General features: G+C 41.5%; 3 protein-coding genes across 4 annotated transcripts; all 3 read left to right on the top strand.

Moving 5' to 3' along the window:
- The first annotated feature begins 2337 nt into the window (after positions 1-2337).
- ppp1r27a (protein phosphatase 1, regulatory subunit 27a) lies at positions 2338-4980 on the top strand. The gene is made up of 3 exons (XM_004560680.4): positions 2338-3125; positions 3334-3484; positions 4123-4980. The coding sequence occupies exons 1-3, from the start codon at positions 2690-2692 to the stop codon at positions 4241-4243; spliced, it is 708 nt and encodes a 235-aa protein (XP_004560737.2). The 5' UTR covers positions 2338-2689; the 3' UTR covers positions 4244-4980.
- A 534-nt stretch (positions 4981-5514) lies between these two features.
- Positions 5515-10338, top strand: mcrip1 (MAPK regulated corepressor interacting protein 1). The gene is made up of 5 exons (XM_004560679.2): positions 5515-5632; positions 6282-6377; positions 6513-6631; positions 9409-9513; positions 9611-10338. Exons 2-5 carry the CDS (start codon positions 6370-6372, stop codon positions 9673-9675), a joined length of 297 nt encoding a protein of 98 aa, XP_004560736.1. The 5' UTR covers positions 5515-5632; positions 6282-6369; the 3' UTR covers positions 9676-10338.
- A 3129-nt stretch (positions 10339-13467) lies between these two features.
- alyref (Aly/REF export factor) lies at positions 13468-16813 on the top strand. Of its 2 annotated transcripts, none has more exons than XM_004560677.6 (6): positions 13468-13849; positions 15278-15436; positions 15530-15677; positions 15774-15837; positions 15920-16115; positions 16211-16813. In XM_004560677.6, the coding sequence occupies exons 1-6, from the start codon at positions 13610-13612 to the stop codon at positions 16223-16225; spliced, it is 822 nt and encodes a 273-aa protein (XP_004560734.1). In that variant the 5' UTR covers positions 13468-13609; the 3' UTR covers positions 16226-16813. The 2 variants fall into 2 exon arrangements, with proteins under 2 accessions (XP_004560734.1, XP_014269981.1); XM_014414495.3 differs by lacking the exon at positions 13468-13849 and adding an exon at positions 13856-14813.
- Positions 16814-16947: the final 134 nt, after the last annotated feature.

A 16947-nucleotide genomic window follows, 5' to 3' on the forward strand; every position in this document is an offset into this window, starting at 1 on the left:
CAAGTGTGGTTTGTATTGTCAACATAATGAATAGAAAGTTACATTTGACTTCTGACCTCAAGGTCAGATAGAGACAAACTTTCATAGATTGTCTTTTTATAAAAAGTCGTATTCATAATAGAATAGAATAGAATAGAATAGAATAGAATAGAATAGAATATGTCTTCTTTAAAACTATGTTTAAAATTCTGCTGCCTTTCTATTGGCAGCTTTTAGGCAAGAATACTGGTATATGGAGATTCTAAATATAACATCATAGTTTGCATCCAAGTATCATGTCATGTTTGACCTCTGACCTCACATCTGCCTTTCTTTTAAATCCAAAATGTGTTACATCTTTAAAGGTAGCATTTTCAGAAAGAATGCAAAGCAGACAATGAGCTGCTTTGGTGTAATATTATATAATAACTCAACTTATTTATGTCCAGTGTCCTATTTTCCATTACCTACTCCTACACAATGTTTGTCCAATCAGATGTTGATATACTACAAACTTCTTAAATTATGCCCAAAAAGAACAAAGAAAACAAAAAATATATATTTAAAATTAATTACTGTTCCCAGTGAATGAGCTTTCTGCCTTGGCAGAGGTCTGATTTCTTTTAGTAGATCATTTTAGGTCACAATTCCTGCACAACCTCCCTGAACCAAGGGAACGTCACTTATTTTATTTTACTGCATATTATTTATAGGGACTAAGAGGTTCTACTAGGGAGGGGGCAACCTCATATAAATTTTGCCACCGAACTAAAAAGACAAGAAGATAAGAATAGTCTGTTTCCCATCAGTCTTGTGGAAAGTGTTTACCACTTTCCATTCTCCTGAATGTTTTCAGCTCTGACTTGTTGGTAATTTGACAGATCATAACATGAACTCTAAAGAGCAGGTAGGCGATGGAAAGGCGGCCTGACTCTATGTATAGCAAGAAGTCATAAAGTGTGAAACCTCACTCTGACATTTGGTGCCTGTTTTTTCTGGTGAGAACACTGCCGCATAGCAAGAGCAGGAGAAGCTGGAAGGGGCATCATTATTGTTCAGGGACACCCTTGAACCCCCCGCCCCCCTAGTGCCATAAGAGACGGTGAAACCTGGCAGCTGGCACATTCAGATACTAACGGGTGTTTGAAGTTTCTTTGTTTTTGTGCGCACACACACACGCACACTTTAGATATCAGTAGGAAGAAGAAAGAAGTGATGAATAACATGATTATTACACAACTGATTATTACCTCCTCCAGTTGTGTACAACCTCAATGGAAAGATTTTTTAAAGACTGTTCCTAAATATTGTGTGATGTTCTAATAACATGTTTTCTATATTTAGCCACTTTAAAGCATTTCTGATGGTGTGTGAAAATGAAAAACTGAATTATACACAGTGTAAAAATGGCAAAAATATGAAGCCCAAACATTCAAGCGTGTGCAACTTGAATGGCCGACCTTGGAAAATCAAAATCCTGAGGATGGCATCCATCAGCTCGTTCCTCTGTTACACTGGCAGCATCTGTGAAATGCCCAAGTCTCACTTCCAAAGGTTTTGTGAACCAGTTATAACCAGCTCTGCCCCACTTAGAAATCTGGACAGCTGGGCCCACTACCACAGCATTCCACCACCATTTTACACATACAGTATGCATTTGACTCCACGGTGTGAGCCTGCTGGTCCACATTTAAACATCCTGCTTACAGTCTGAATTCGTGGGTTTTTACGTGCTTCCAGTTGAGGGAGCTTTTCTGGTTGACACTTTTTAGCAGATGTTTTGTTGTAAATAGCTGCATTTCTTTTAACCTTGTGACTTTTTAGTGACATTTGCGGGAAGAGGTTACATATCATTTGCCTCCTCAGCTGGTCATGGCTACACGCCCACATGCGACCTCTTCAGAAGATGGTTTATCTAGTCTGGGTGCAAAGGGCAAGCACGAGGTGTCCTTTAGGTCAATGGGTAATATGAGAAAGAACAAGGGCACACAAAGTAAAAACACTATTTTTAATGACTCTAGTATACCTACAATTACACTGCACCATAAGATATAATTTAAGCAGACAGATCGACTGCATGATTGGGAAATCACACGTGCCACTGAGGTCCAGTCTTCTTCCTCGGGGCAATATTTACCAATCATGTTTACCATAGTTTCGATGTTTACGAGGGAACATTTAAGTCTCGGGTGAGGAGAACATTTTGGTTGTCAACATTTTTTATGATCCCTTGGTGAGTGCAGTGTCAGTGGCCATGTGACCACACAGTGGGAGGAGGCGCGCAAGGGCCACTCATTTGTAAGCTGAAGTCACTGGATATTGGACCTTGAAATAGCACTACAGAGGATATAAAAGGATCCTCTCCTGCTTGCTCACAAAAGAGCGCAGCCTTGTGCAACAGCAAATAATACTGTGCAACGGCTAAATTGTAATTTGGGCAAGAGAAAGGAGCATCTGGTGAGAAAAAGGATGACCACACAAGCGAAAAGAAGTGGATGTGGACAGAGCAGAACGAAGTAAAGGATTTGACAAGTGCTCGCAGGAGCTACTCTGGCTATAAAGTAAAAGGATAAAGGACATTTGGGGACAAATAGGACATAGAGCAAAGGATACTGGTCTTTTTACTGGATTGTTGCATTCCCTTGGATTTCTCACTTCCCTCCTCCTGATCTAAAAGACTAGAGGGAGACAAGCTGCAACCATTGCAGGCATGAAGTACAGCTACCGTGTGCCGGCGTCTACGTACGCACGCAGCTCACAGTACACACCAACTTACCACACTACCACCCAGTACACCCCCTCATATTACACACCGCCACCGTACACATCTTCATACACGTCCGCATCAAAGTACAAACCGACACAGTACAGCACCACATATTACACCCCGTCACACCACACGTCCACTTACAAGCCTGCGTCAGCATACGTCCCTTCATACAGCAAAGGGTCACGGTACAGCTCAACATGTGGCACACAAGCACAGGAAAAGCCTGCACCTGTAATTCCTGTCACACCTGCCAAGAGGACAGTGCACTTCCCCAATGACATCATCTTCCAGGATATTGTTAGACGGGGAGATCTGGAGCAGATTGGTCGGTTCATGAGAGCAAGGAAAGTTCGTGTGGATACAGTTTTCCACTCAGGTGAGCAATATCTCCACAGCTTTGATTTTCTGTTTTTTATCTGCAGGTACTCACATCCAAAGTTTCTTAAAACATATGTATATATATATATATATTATTGTTGTTGGTAAAAGCAGTACTAGCTTCACTAATGACTGAGAGCTTTGATGTTAAACATTGTGCTAACCGCATTGGCTGTAAGGGAACTGATTATTACTGCACTGTGCAGGTATGGCAGCACTGCATGAAGCTGTGCTAACGGGGAACCTGGAGGTGGTGAAGCTGCTGCTCAAATATGGCGCCGATGTCCATCAGAGAGACGAGGACGGCTGGACGCCGCTCCACATGGCCTGCAGTGACGGCTACCCAGAAATTGCCAGGTAACGTGTGACTTTTTAACCAAAAGTGTACACTGATGTAAATATAGAGAAGCTGGAGGGTTATTAGAAGGGAAAAAAAGAAGCGGTTACTCTCTTGCCACTAGGGGACGCCACAGCCCATAGCTCAGCATGTTTGATTCGACAGAGCTTTAGATCCCCTTTCTGATGCAAGCACAAAGGGGACTTGTCTCTCCAGCTGGAATCGAACCAGCAACCTTTCGCTTGCCAAGGAAATGTGTTAACCATTGCACCTGTAGTATATACAAATGTGCTACAAAAATAAACTCTGCAGACAAAACCTATTTTTACATGACCCATGTAGTTTGCATGTGACAGCTGATGCTGGCATAAACAAGCAGCACCCACATGAAAAAGTGACATCACCATCATACCATCATCATCACAGTGCACACCATTCAGCATGAAAGAAGCATCAGATTAGCTAAAGTGGAGAACATTTCTGGGAAGGGAATTAACAGAGATTCACCACTACAACTTTGAAACTTGACTCTATATTCAAATGTTACAAATCTAAAATCTATTTAAAAAATTAGATGCACTAATGATTAATGATGGCATGTATTCATGCACTTTTGTAATATGTTTAAATATCAATATGTACTTCATTTTCTACTCAGATATCTGCTATCAATGGGCGCCAGCACAGAGGCAGAGAATGAAAATGGAGAGAAACCCGCAGACCTCATCGACCCAGAGTGCAAAGACCTCGCCAAACTGTTTGAGACTGGCTGCGTCTGATTGGATACCGGGCGGGTCCAAAGGAAAGCAAACAAAGATTACAGAAAGAAGAAGATGAGGAGCCGGAGCAGAACATATCCACCACAGCTCACTTCACGACCGATCCCGTAAAGCAAGATTGTGTTTGCTAGTTTCAAAACTGTAGTACAAACACCTGCAGGTGTATTATTGTAAATTATTGCCTCAAAGTGATACTCCAGTAAGCTTTTTTTCCCCCTGGTGGTTATTTTTATTTAATTTCATTATATTTGACTTTATTTTTATGTGTATATTTGTCATACTACCAGTTTCAGCACTATGGCGTAACATGGAACGTGGAAGCAAAACATGTTTTTTGTCACGTATAGTCTAACTGTCTGGAGAAATGTTTGACTTTCAGGATTATTTCAGTTTGGGTTATTTATCTGATGTGTTAGTGTTAGGCAGTTTTTACATTGCTGGATGAACTCTGAAAATTGTGTCTCATAGAAAGAGTTTCTTTACTGCTGGGCAGTAAGAGGATCATAAAAATGGATACTGATACTTTAGTATCAGTCAATCATCAATCAAAAAGAAAAAAAATCACCAAATCGCAAGCTTGTACAAGCTTTGTAACCCTGCAGTGTTTCCCCTAATGCATTACTTTCATTTATTTAGGTATAAGAATATAAATGCCAGCAGTGGAAATCTTATTATGTTTTTGCTCAGTTATTATTTTTGTATATTTTCATAAATAAAGAAGCCTTTTATTAATTTGACTGACTTTCTGTTGTGGTCTCTCTAAGGAAAATGAAACTACATTTCAAGAACTACAAAGTTCATAGAGTTATTCGTGCCATCACTAGTAAAGTACTTCAATCACTGGCATTTTCTAGAAAGCTACTATCTGGTATTTAACTAACTCACAACCTTGTGACGCAAGGGTTAAAATACGCTTGAGGATTTGTTTGTTTGTTTGTTTGTTTGTTTGTTTGTTTGTTTGTTTGTTTGTTTACACTTTTACAGTGACTCAGAGGAACACTTGGTTTCTTAAATGAAGAGCAACCACTTGGTTGACCGGGCAATCCATCTGTTGAAAGGCTGCAGGGGCCTGGACCAGCACTTGTGTTTTATTTCTCCGCTCTCTCTGCTCTGTGCTGTGGATAATGAGTGCTAAAAATAAATAAATAAAATAGCCTATAATAATATTAATAGTAATAATTACCTGCAACAAACCAACATCTTTTTTGTTTGTTTGTTTGTTTGTTTGCTTGTTGTTTGCTTGCTTTTCCTGTTTTTTTATTTGCCTGAGTCACCTGGTTTGGACGGATCACTTCCGTTTGTTTTCCCGGAAATGTTTGGTTGGCATTGGCAACGTTTTAGCCAGCTCTAACGCCATACAGCCACGTCCGGAGGAGTGTTTATACACGGGTTTGTTGAATATCCTATCTCTCGTTCAGTGTGCATCTGGAAATACACTATTGCGCTGATGTTTGTTTTTTCTAATACCTATCCTGCGCTAGTGAAATGAATGAAATTGTAGCTGTTACGAGCTAACGTTACGACAAGACAATGAAACTCAGCAGTCAGCTAACTACATGCTAAATTCTCGTGTCGAAAAATATGTTGTTATTTGCCCCCACAGACATAACTGCTGGGGCACGCGTATCTCTAAAATACAAACTGGTTTAGATACAATGGTTTTTAATGGCAGTGGAAGGCTAAAACGCTGGGTTTCGGTTTGTAAGCCGATGCTAACACTGCTGAAGCTACTGGACTCAAAACGTAAACAATGGCTCCTTGTTTAGCTAACGTCAATATTTCTCATTTTCAAACTCCTGCCTGACATTAGCTTTACTACAACTAGTTAATCTCAGCAACAATGATTTACTCGTTATATCTCTAATGTCACCGGAACTCATCGGATGACTGACTATGTTTTAAGAGCGTTAAGCTAGCTAACACCACTAACCAGAATTACTACCATCTACACAGTTAGCTTAAAAGTAACCAATGCTGAAAAAAGTATTTCTGAGGTCATGTGGGAATTAATTACCCAGTCGCTGTTATTTACTGGCAGGACTGAGCTGAGGACTTCTGGACGTTTGTTTATACTTATATTCCACTCACCACAGAGGAGCGAGGAGCAAGTACAGACTCCAAACAGAATGACCAGGTTTGACCAAAGACAAGCACTTAAACACCCGTGATCACATTTAATTAGTGCTTTTGCGGTAGCTTTAGTTTAGAGTAAAAGATGAATTGACTGTGTGCTGTGGTGCTAATTTGAACGTTTCCATGTTTTTTGAAGCTCATCAGCTCCCAGGATGGTGAACAGTTACAAGAGAACTTCAAGCCCCAGATCCCCTACTAACAGTGGGGAGCTCTTCACCCCGGCACATGAAGAAAATGTGCGCTTTATACACGACAGTAAGTATGCCTGTCTAACAATGATGTGCCAAACTCTCTTCATGAAAACATTCAGGATTTTAAATGCAGCTCCTTGAAAACTAAAACTGAATTGCCTGTCAAATGAATTTAATTCTGAAAAGGAAGATTCTTTCAGAACCTAAGACACATTCAGGTTGAGTTAAAATGGTTACTTTTCAGTTAACTATAAACTGTGCAACTATAACAGTAGATTATTATTTATCATATACTTAATAGGGTAACAAATAGCAAGTTGGTTACACAAGACATTAAATTAAACAGCCTCTAAATCATGAAAGCTGATTATATTAAAAATGAAACAGCATTTTGATCATTTTTTGTTAAATGTTTGTCTCTACAAAGCAAAGGACACTTATTACGAGCAGTATTTGTAACTGGTTAGTCTGTATTCATTGTTGTCAAAGCTGGTCATTTAAATTCCATGGTTTAGTATTATTCATCAGAAGTTGCCAGGTCTCTTTGAGGCCTACAAACCCATCGTCTGTCTTGCAGAACATCAGTATCTTTGTGTGGCACTGCCACCTATAGATCAGCACAGTAATGTGGAATGACAGCCATTTTTAAGTCTTGATCTGCCTATCCACATGCAATAAACAAAACGGGATCCAGCTGGCAGCCTGTCCACTATTTCTGTGGCTACACAAAGAGAAGGACTATGAGAGTTAAGCCAATGCATATGCTACAAAGACACACTTGAGTGTAGTCCTCAAAACACACACTGTGCATGCTGATCGGGATAAGGAACCACTGAAGACTTCTCCAAAAAGAGAGACACACACAAAACACACAAAGAAAACAGATCAAAAAGCATAGAGGAGAAACACAAACAGTGGAAATTTTTATTCTGCTTGAAAGGAATTCTTCGTCTATTGTGACCTGTTTGCTGTGCACCAGATCTCTGACAGATCTGTGACCAAGATTAGCATGCATGCCCTTGGACATAACAATAAATGCCTACATGACACTTATAAGCTGTATTGTACCATTAAACAGACACTCTTAAGGTTGTGCACACACTAAAGAAATTCTTGCAGTGTGCTTTTTACCCAGCTGTCCAGTCACAGTCATGACAATCATGGTGCAGGGGCTGAATGGTTGAGCCCTTGGTATTTGTGTTTGCACCAGATGACAACGCAAGATTGCCACAATTTATGCAATAATACAAAATCAGTGTTTGGAGGATTTGTTTACTATTCATCTGCAGGCACCTGCCAGCATATTTTATGTCACAGCAAACAAGGAAAACTCTGTGGGTCTCTAATGCCCTTCAAGTCTGAGAAAAGGCTTGAATAGAATAGAATAGAATAGAATAGAATAGAATAGCCCTTTATTATCATTGTACATGTACAATGAAATTATAGGTGCTCCACGCCAACTGTACAGGAGTAAAATAAAATGGTAAGACAACAGGAATGTAGCTCCTCATCCTTTGTTAGTGAACACAGACCACAGTTGAAATTCAGTGATTACTTCCAAAACATTGTTAAAAGGACTTTAGTGATGATGGTTTAAGATGGCAAAAATTCATTTTCCACGCTCCGACACTGAAGCACTTTAAAAGGTCTGGAAATAATGCTTTGCAAGTTAGAAAATGCCAGCACACAGCTCAGAGCAGCACGTGAGGCTGGGGAAGAATGTCTCGGACTCCCGGACCATCAGCACCGGCTCCCCTCAGGGCTGTGTTCTTTCTCCTCTGCTCTTCTCCCTGTACACCAACTGCTGCACCTCCACCCACCAGTCTGTCAAGCTAATCAAGTTTGCAGATGACACCACCGTTATTGGACTCATCTCGGACGGGGACGAGTCTGCCTACAGGAGGGAGGTTGAACGTCTGGTGTCCTGGTGCAGCCACAACAACCTGGTGCTGAATGCCCAGAAGACAGTGGAGATTATTGTGGACTTCAGGAAGCACACAGCCCCACTCCCCCCCATCATCCTGACTGACACCCCCATCACCTCTGTGGACTCATTCCGCTTCCTGGGTACCACCATCACCCAGGACCTGAAGTGGGAGCCCACCATCACCTCCGTCATCAAGAAAGCCCAGCAGAGGATGTACTTCCTGAGGCAGCTGAAGAAATTCAACCTGCCAACACGGACGATGATGCAATTCTACACCGCAATCATCGAGTCCATCCTCACCTCCTCCATCACCGTGTGGTACGCTGGAGCCACTGTCAGGGACAAACAGAGACTGCAGCGTGTTGTGCGCTCTGCTGAGAAGGTGATTGGCTGCAGACTCCCATCTCTGCAGGACCTGTACACCTCCAGGACATTGCGGCGTGCAGCCCGGATCTCAGCTGACCCTTCCCACCCTGGACACAGTCTGTTTGACCTGCTCCCCTCAGGCAGGAGGCTCCGGTCCATTCGCACCAGAACCTCTCGCCACAAGAACAGTTTCTTCCCCTCTGCTGTTGGACACATGAACAATAACCACATGACTGTCCCCGCCACTCACACATGACCCTACGCTGTGTCACTGCATCATTTCATGTCTGGCACTGATCACCACCTGCACTCATGTATATATCCTTCTACGTAGCACTCTTAATTCTTATTCTCATGTATATATCTAATGTATATCTCATGCACATATCTTTCTTTCTACATAGCACTTTAATTCTTATTGTTTGCACTGAAGCACCGCAGCAAATTCCTAATGTTGTAAACCTCAACATCTGGCAATAAACCCATTCTGATTCTGATTCTGAGATGCATCGTTAAGTAAAACGTATTCGTCTTTGCTTATTTCGCAGCCTGGCAGTGCGTGCTCAGAGACATAAGATCAACGCAAAATAGTGACCGGAATGACCGTGGACCACAGGAGTATGTCGAGAAGAACCCAAATCCTAACTTACATTGTAAGTTCCAGCAAATATTTATTTTTCTGTCACACTAAAAGATGAAATCGGTAAAGGACGTGCCGGTTAACTACTCGTTTCCTTTTCGTTCTTGCAGCTTTCACGCCAGTGGACCTGAGTGACCTCAAAAAACGCAACACACAAGACTCCAAGAAGTCCTAGTCTTTCTCTTAATGATCCCATTGCTTTTTTTTTTTTCTCCCATACATTATCCTTGAGAACTTTTCCTCCGTCAGCCCTCTTGTCAGCCAGAAAGTTATCGTTGTTGGTCAGTCTAACACAGAATGCAAATCTAATTTCTAAACTCTGGACCATAGAAAAGCTTCTCTTCCTTCGCCCTCAAGACTGACTAAAAAGAAAAAGTTGGATTTCTCTCAGTTCCTGTTTTTTTTTCCAGTCGCATTCGATATGTGGACGAGACCGATGCAAAGATTCATCCAAAATTTGCCGACTTTGTACCTCAGCTTTTCTTTGTCTCCACAGGACGCAAAAGACTTCAGTCTTAAACGCGACGCTACAACTACTACTAATATGACATGGGAGGAAAATATGAAAGGGCTGACTTCTTATTTGTAGTTTTATTTTGTTTATCATTAATTAAGCAAGTGTAGAAGTAATTGAACATTCACACACACACTTTATGGGCGAGTTTTGAAAGCCAAAACAGAGTGTAAACAAAGCCAACATTTTTATTATACATTTTCTTGCCCTTGGTCGGACTTTATTAAGTAGAGGGCCTCCCCAAGTATTGATAAATCCCCCCCATTCCCCTCTTCTTTCCCAAAGCCTTGAAACAAAATGTTGAATAAAAAGACTTTTACAGTACTTGTAGTTTTACTTACTCTACATAAATACATCACTGTATTTTTATCACATTAGAATTCTAGTTATGTATTGGTCATGAGTTGTAATTTAGTTTTTGATCCAGTTTATTTTCAGCTAGTTTCCAGAGTTGTTGCTCAAAAATGTTCAGATAGCCTTTGTTTTCACCAGTATTGGTATTATTTTAATTGTTTTTCTTTTTAATTATTATAGTATTTTATTATTTTTCAGATCCAATATTTAAAAAGTCAGCAATTTAGATGTATCCCTTTGCAAGGCACTTTACGCACAGTCAACGTGTAGGGTGGAGCAGATGATACTCCAAAGGTAAAGACAACCAGGCTTGACCTTGTTGGGTGATCTTACTATGAAATCATACATATATGACCATTTTAGAGGTCTGATATTTCTCAAAACCTCCTTTTTAAGGCAGTCTTATACACTTTAATGACAAAAGTATTCACTCAACCTTCCAGATCGCTGAATCCTTACATCACCAAGTGCAATGCAAAGCGTCAGATTCAGTGGTGCAAAGCTCGCCACCACTGGACTCTAGAGCAGTCGAGACGTGTTCTCTGGAGTGATGAGCCACGCTTTACTATCTGGTAATCCAATTGGCAAGTCTGGGTTTGGGAGTTGCCAGGACAACAGTACTTATCTGCTGCATTGTACCAGATGTGAAGTTTGGTAGACGGGGGATTAAGGTGTGGAGCTGATTTTCAGTAGCTGGGCTCGGCCCCTTAGTTCCAGTGAAAGAACTGTTGCTTCAGCATACCAAGACATTTTGGGCAACAATTCGGAGATGGCCCCTTCCCGTTTCAACTTGACCACAAAGAAAAATCCATAAAGGCATGGATGAGTGAGAGCTTGACTATCCTGCACAGAGTCCTGACCTCAACCCAACAGAACATCTTTGGCATGAATTAGATTAGACTGCAAGACAGGACTTCTCATCCAACCTGACAAATGTGCTTTGGGAAGAATGGTCCAAAATTCCCATAAACACTCCTAAACCTTGTGGAAAGTCTTCCCAGAAGAGTTGGAGCTGTTCTAGCTGCAACGGGTGGGCAGACATCATATTAAACCCTCTGAATTAAAATTGGGATGTCACTCAAGTTCACATGTGTGTTAAGACAGACGAGCAATATAGTGTATATATAATAGTACTGGGGTGGCTGTAGCTCAGGAGGTGGATCAGAAGATTGTTGGCTTGATTCCTGGGTGCTCCAGTCTGAACCCAGAGTTGTTTTCTGATACATTCATTGAAGTGTAAATGTGTGTCAGTGTTTGATAGAAAGCCCTTAGGAGTTAGATAAAGCATAGAAATGAATGGGTGAATGAGGGATGTTGTACAAAGTGCTTTGAGTGCTCAACTAGGGTAGAAAAGCACTATATAAGAACCAGTCCATTATCATTTATATAACACCTACAGGAGCTTTTTTAACATCTCATTATATACTGATCCATTTTGCAGCTTAATTATTTGCAGCTGTTTGTTTAATTTAGTGCAGTAGATAATTCGATCTTGTTGATTAATTTAACTTAGCTAAGTGCTTTAAATCTCCAAACATACAGGTTGGATCAAATGGTGATTCTAAACTGGCTGTAGTCAAAAGGGTGTAAATGGTTATTTGTGTTTCTGTGTTACCCTGTGCATGGTGTACCCCACCCCTTGCCCACTTTCAGCTCTGCCTGACCTTGAACCGGATGTGTGGTTAAAAATATCGATGGATATATAGGTGATAGATAACTGTGTCTGAACTGACAGATTGTGCCAGCAAGGGATAACTAAGCCAAGGGTAAAAATGTCTTTAATAATTTATTGAATTGGACTGGATGAATGCAGGCATTGTTAAAATATCCAAACCTAGTTGTGAGTGTGGTAATCTCAACCTGCACAGCTCTGTGTAGCTGCAGCTGTTATCACACCATCAGTGCCTAAAAATTGGATACCATATGACTCAATGCATTTTCTATTTCTAAATGCGGAAAAAATCTGAAATTGATCCAGAGGGTAAAAAAGCTGTTTACTAAGCTCTAAAAAAGCAATCTTGGAAAATTATGCTTTTATTCAAAGCGCTGTATTAAAGATTGTTATCCACACAGTTGGACTTTGATGAATTATTTCTTTGAACTGTTCTTTTTCCACAGTGGAATGATTGTACACCATACATCATTAATGACTTGAGAAAAAAAAAACACCATTTGGGCGCACAAGTTTGAATTTATGTATGCAGAAGTATACATGCAGGCTCACCCCACAATTTAGCAAGTTGCACCTTGATAACACACTTTTGTTAGCCATAAACATTTTTGGCATAATTCTAAGTGGACATTTGACCAGTCTTATGGGCAGAATTTGCAAAGGTCACTTAAATTGCTTGATTTCCTGGCACTTAGGTTTAAGTGTAGTCCACAGATTTTCAGTAGGGTTGAAGTGGGGCTTTGGGAAGGCCATTGAAGCAGCTTTATGTTTATCCATGCCAAAACCAGTTGTTGAAACACCAAATGTGTCCAGGTTTCAACCACTTAGCCACTGACTTTATGTAAAGTGAGGTGATTTGGAGGTGGTCCTACTTCTTCGTTATTCCAAACACTTTGTGCAATGTAACTGTCAGCAGGCAGTGTCTGGTTTAGGTGCAGTTTGGACAATTGTGGGGTGTATATCTATAGTTTAGCCAGTGCTTTACAATCATTCCACACTGGAAAACGTCAGTTCACAGAAATCATTAAAAGCCAAAAAATTACCATGACGATCGGTTATGGCCACAAATATGTACATATTTATTCAAACTGACTAACAGTGGTACATTTTCTTTATTTTTCGTTTGTTTTTATTTCAGTTATCTTATACACACATAGCTGTAGTAGTTTGTGTACTGAAGACTTTCAACTACAACTCAAAATAATGAAATTTACAGTGAAAACGGTAAATTTATTTAATATTTAGATTATTTGAATAATTGTAGATTTAGTGTTTCGGACGATACTGTTAATTGTTTACCGATACTCATCTGGGGAGCAAAACAATAGCAATTCCCTGTTGGTAACTTTGTACTAAAGTCTGATTGGACAGAAAGCTGTTACTACGCGTTGACGTATATCTACGTATGATACGCGACGAAACTGTTTTTCTTTATTGAGCAAAGGTCTACTCATTGTGTTTTGTCGTCGGGGAGAGAGAGGAAAGAGCAGGCAGAGGGACCATTGAAGTCTAGGGCTTTACTTTTTTTTAACTATTTCATTAACAGTTTAGCATTATTGGGGCAGCATAATGACCGATAAAATGGATATGTCTCTAGACGACATTATCAAGCAGAACAGGCAGCAGAGAGGTGGAGTCCGGGGCGGCAGAGGTCGAGGCCGCGGAGGCGCAGGCGGCCGTGGAGGAGGAGGCCCCGGGCGTCTCGGAATCAGCGGTGGAGGATTTGGAGGCCGAGGCGGCGGATCCGGCCCGATGAGGAATCGACAGATCCCGAAACGCGCTAGAGGCAGACCAACGCCTTACAGCAGGGTATGAGAAAGTTAAAGGAAAAGCCTTCGACAAAGCTGAAAATGCCTGGTTAACGTCGTTCTGTAGCTAATACCCTAGCCAGCTTGCTAGTCAAGCGAATAAAATGATTGCTAGCCGCCGAGTTTTCCCTTCGGAGGAGAGCTCTATAATTGGCGGCTAAGCATTAATGGAAGTTGTATGCATATTGTGTCCCCTCTCCCACAATCCGTATGTGTTACATCCTTTTTCAAGAGGAGCCCTTTTTGGAGAGAGCAGTTGTGTTAGCCGTGTTGGCTAACTAGCTAAAGTTGGATCGTAAAGGCCGAAGCGGCGCCATTTTGAATCAAGCACCTTAATTTAGAGCTAGTCGTCCAAGGTCCATATCGGTGCTTTTCCACCTCTTGTGTCAAATTGATGGTGAAAGGAAATCTCATCAACGACAAAGTCTACCCGCACGCTACTATCGTGGGAGCAAAATCCTTCCTCCTTTTTTTTTTTTTTTTTTTTTTTTTTTGGTCAAGTCCCAGCGCAGCGACCAGACGGCCTTTTGTTCGGGAGTGGCTGACGCTCTTCTCAGCAAGGCCCATTTTGGTGGCTATTCAACCGGTGTGGCTGTTGCTGTTTGGATGGATCAGTGGACTTTAAACCTCCTCTCTGATAGTTTTCATGTTAAGGCAAATCATCACTCCTTAATTGTGAATGAATATCTAAACAAAGCCCCAGTCAAAATGGCGTGTCTCAAAATGGACGCTCAGATAATCCACGCTCATTGATGGGGGGATAGCTGGGCCCCCTTTCAGTTTGTTTACATCCCCTTCCCCACTCATCCTATGGACATTTCCCCCTTCATGAAAGCCCTTTTCGTGGCTTGGTAAAGAACTCTTGGGCGGGCCTGGAAAACATGGTGCAACGCTGGAGGCAACGCTGCTTCAGACGGCGACCCCCTGTGTCCCTGAGGATCATGTCTGGAGGGCCTCTGGTGGAGGTGCAGCTGGCAAGAAAACAGTGGGCAATTTTTGTAGCTAGCATGGGAGGTTGTTTGGGTTTAAACATAGAGATTATGGGTGGGAGTGGGCTATAATAAAATCAGTTGGCTCCATTTGAACTTGGTCATTGAAAAGACATGTACTTTAAAAAAAAAAAAAAAAGAAAATGTATCCAAAGTGTATGCATGTACAGGTTATATACAAGACATCCCCTTGCCTTTTAATTATTCTATATATATTAAGTTGTCTTGTGTATGTCCTTATATGTCTGAAGTGATTCACTTGCTTGTAGTGATTGGGGTGGGCAGGGAATAGTGGGGATCCTCTTGGGGGACCTGAGCACCCTGGCCATTTTGGAAGTGGAGCCCCTGCTTGCCCCAACACCCAGCCGTGTGGACTCTGTGAATAGCAGAGGCAAGGGGATCCTGAAGTCAGCAGGTGCGTTCTCTTTCGTCTGTTGCAGCCTAAACAGCTTCCAGATAAGTGGCAGCACGACATGTTCGACAACGGCTTCAGCGGCTTCAATGGTGCTGCTGGAGGTGGAGGAGGAGCTGGCGTGGAAACTGGAGGGAAGCTCCTCGTGTCCAATCTCGACTTTGGGGTCTCAGATGCAGATATTCAGGTATTCTAAGTTGTTTGTGATTCTTGGCCTGGGTTGGTGTGTTTAACAGTCTGGATCAAGAGGGACCAATTGTTTTGGGCGTGTGTTTTTTAGGAACTTTTTGCTGAGTTTGGAACTCTGAAAAAGGCCGCAGTTCATTACGACCGATCAGGAAGAAGCCTGGGAACTGCCGATGTCCACTTTGAAAGGAGGGCAGATGCGCTCAAGGCCATGAAGCAATACAACGGCATCCCACTGGATGGTAAGTCTTACGTTCTTTGACCTGCCAGTATAAACATTTTCTTAAAGTTCGCTGCTTCTGTAAAGATTTTGAGGTTCATGGTGTTTGTGTTTTTAGGGCGGCCTATGAACATTCAGCTCGTCACATCACAGATCGACACACAGAGACGGCCAATGCAGGGGTACGTTAATATTTCTTTTTGTTTGGGAGGGGGCAGCAAATGCATTTGATGACTCGATGTGTAAAGGCTCCTTTATCTTCAGTCTGAACAGAGGCGGCGGAGGAGGCATGATGAACAGAAGTCGTGGTGGTGGCGGCTTTGGAGGCATGCAGAGAGGCCGTGGAGGGCGTGGTGCAGGTGGCCCTAGAGGACGAGGACGAGGCGGCCGTGGCGGTAGTAGCAAGCAGCAGCTGTCAGCAGAGGAGCTCGATGCCCAGTTAGATGCCTACAATGCCAGGGTATGTCTACCTGAAACTTTTAAATATGATTTCTTCTGAGTAACGGATTGTCCATTTTCTCACATGTCTAATTAACTCTTGGTTTGTTTTCTCAGATGGACACCAGCTAAGAACGTAAAAACAAGCTCCTGAGGGTTGTCGTCCCTTCCTGTCTGCACAGAAGGGTGGCTGTTACAAATGTGCAGATTATTTTACACTTGGTTGTCTTCTAATGTGATTGAAAATATTGCCCCACCTCTTGTTTTAAATGCTCCAAAGTGTTTTTTACCAGTTTTGTTTGTGATTTTTTTTTTTTTTTTTTTTTTTTTTTTTTTTTTTTTTTTCCTCCTCTCTCTTCTGGTGGAAAAAAATGGTTTCAACTGTAGGTTATGGAACTGGGTTTCCCCAGTTTGTTCTTCTACCCTGTAGTTAAACAATTGTAATAAAAACCTGCAGTGCATATTAACCACATTAAATGTCCCTTTGTTTGGGTTTTGTTTTTCTTAGTTTTTTTTGTTTTTTCTGGTCATATGTCTACTTGTGCACTATAGTTCACTATAAAATGTATTATTTCACCTGTAGCGTATCAGGATTAAAGACCTGTATTTGCTGACGTTTCTGTATTTTGGAATAAACATTTGCATTGTTTTGGAAACTTGCAACAACTGTAAAATACAGATTTGCCATTTAAATGGAAAAATAAAAGGAGTGGCCTAGAACTTGGGTTTCGAAAACCTTTGCTAACTAGCAGATGGAGGACTGGATTAATTGTAATGCACGCATTAGTTGTAGGCCCAACGTGCTCTATTTGCTGCAGAAAATGATACTGTTGAAGTACAGCCACTAGATGGCA

This window comes from Maylandia zebra, linkage group LG4, assembly GCF_041146795.1.
Source record: "Maylandia zebra isolate NMK-2024a linkage group LG4, Mzebra_GT3a, whole genome shotgun sequence".
In the NCBI taxonomy this organism is placed as follows: Eukaryota; Metazoa; Chordata; class Actinopteri; order Cichliformes; family Cichlidae; genus Maylandia; species Maylandia zebra.

What these genes read in the sequence shown, in the direction of transcription:
- ppp1r27a (XM_004560680.4), top strand. Translation starts at nt 2,690, where the DNA reads ATGAAGTACAGCTACCGTGTGCCGGCGTCTACGTACGCACGCAGCTCA. An exon ending in GGATACAGTTTTCCACTCAG is followed by an intron (nt 3,126 to 3,333) that starts GTGAGCAATATC and finishes TGCACTGTGCAG; the next exon opens with GTATGGCAGCACTGCATGAA. An exon ending in GGCTACCCAGAAATTGCCAG is followed by an intron (nt 3,485 to 4,122) that starts GTAACGTGTGAC and finishes TTTTCTACTCAG; the next exon opens with ATATCTGCTATCAATGGGCG.
- alyref (XM_004560677.6), top strand. Translation starts at nt 13,610, where the DNA reads ATGACCGATAAAATGGATATGTCTCTAGACGACATTATCAAGCAGAAC. An exon ending in GACCAACGCCTTACAGCAGG is followed by an intron (nt 13,850 to 15,277) that starts GTATGAGAAAGT and finishes CGTCTGTTGCAG; the next exon opens with CCTAAACAGCTTCCAGATAA. An exon ending in CAGAGACGGCCAATGCAGGG is followed by an intron (nt 15,838 to 15,919) that starts GTACGTTAATAT and finishes CTTTATCTTCAG; the next exon opens with TCTGAACAGAGGCGGCGGAG.
- mcrip1 (XM_004560679.2), top strand. An exon ending in TGTGCGCTTTATACACGACA is followed by an intron (nt 6,632 to 9,408) that starts GTAAGTATGCCT and finishes CTTATTTCGCAG; the next exon opens with CCTGGCAGTGCGTGCTCAGA. An exon ending in CCCAAATCCTAACTTACATT is followed by an intron (nt 9,514 to 9,610) that starts GTAAGTTCCAGC and finishes TCGTTCTTGCAG; the next exon opens with CTTTCACGCCAGTGGACCTG.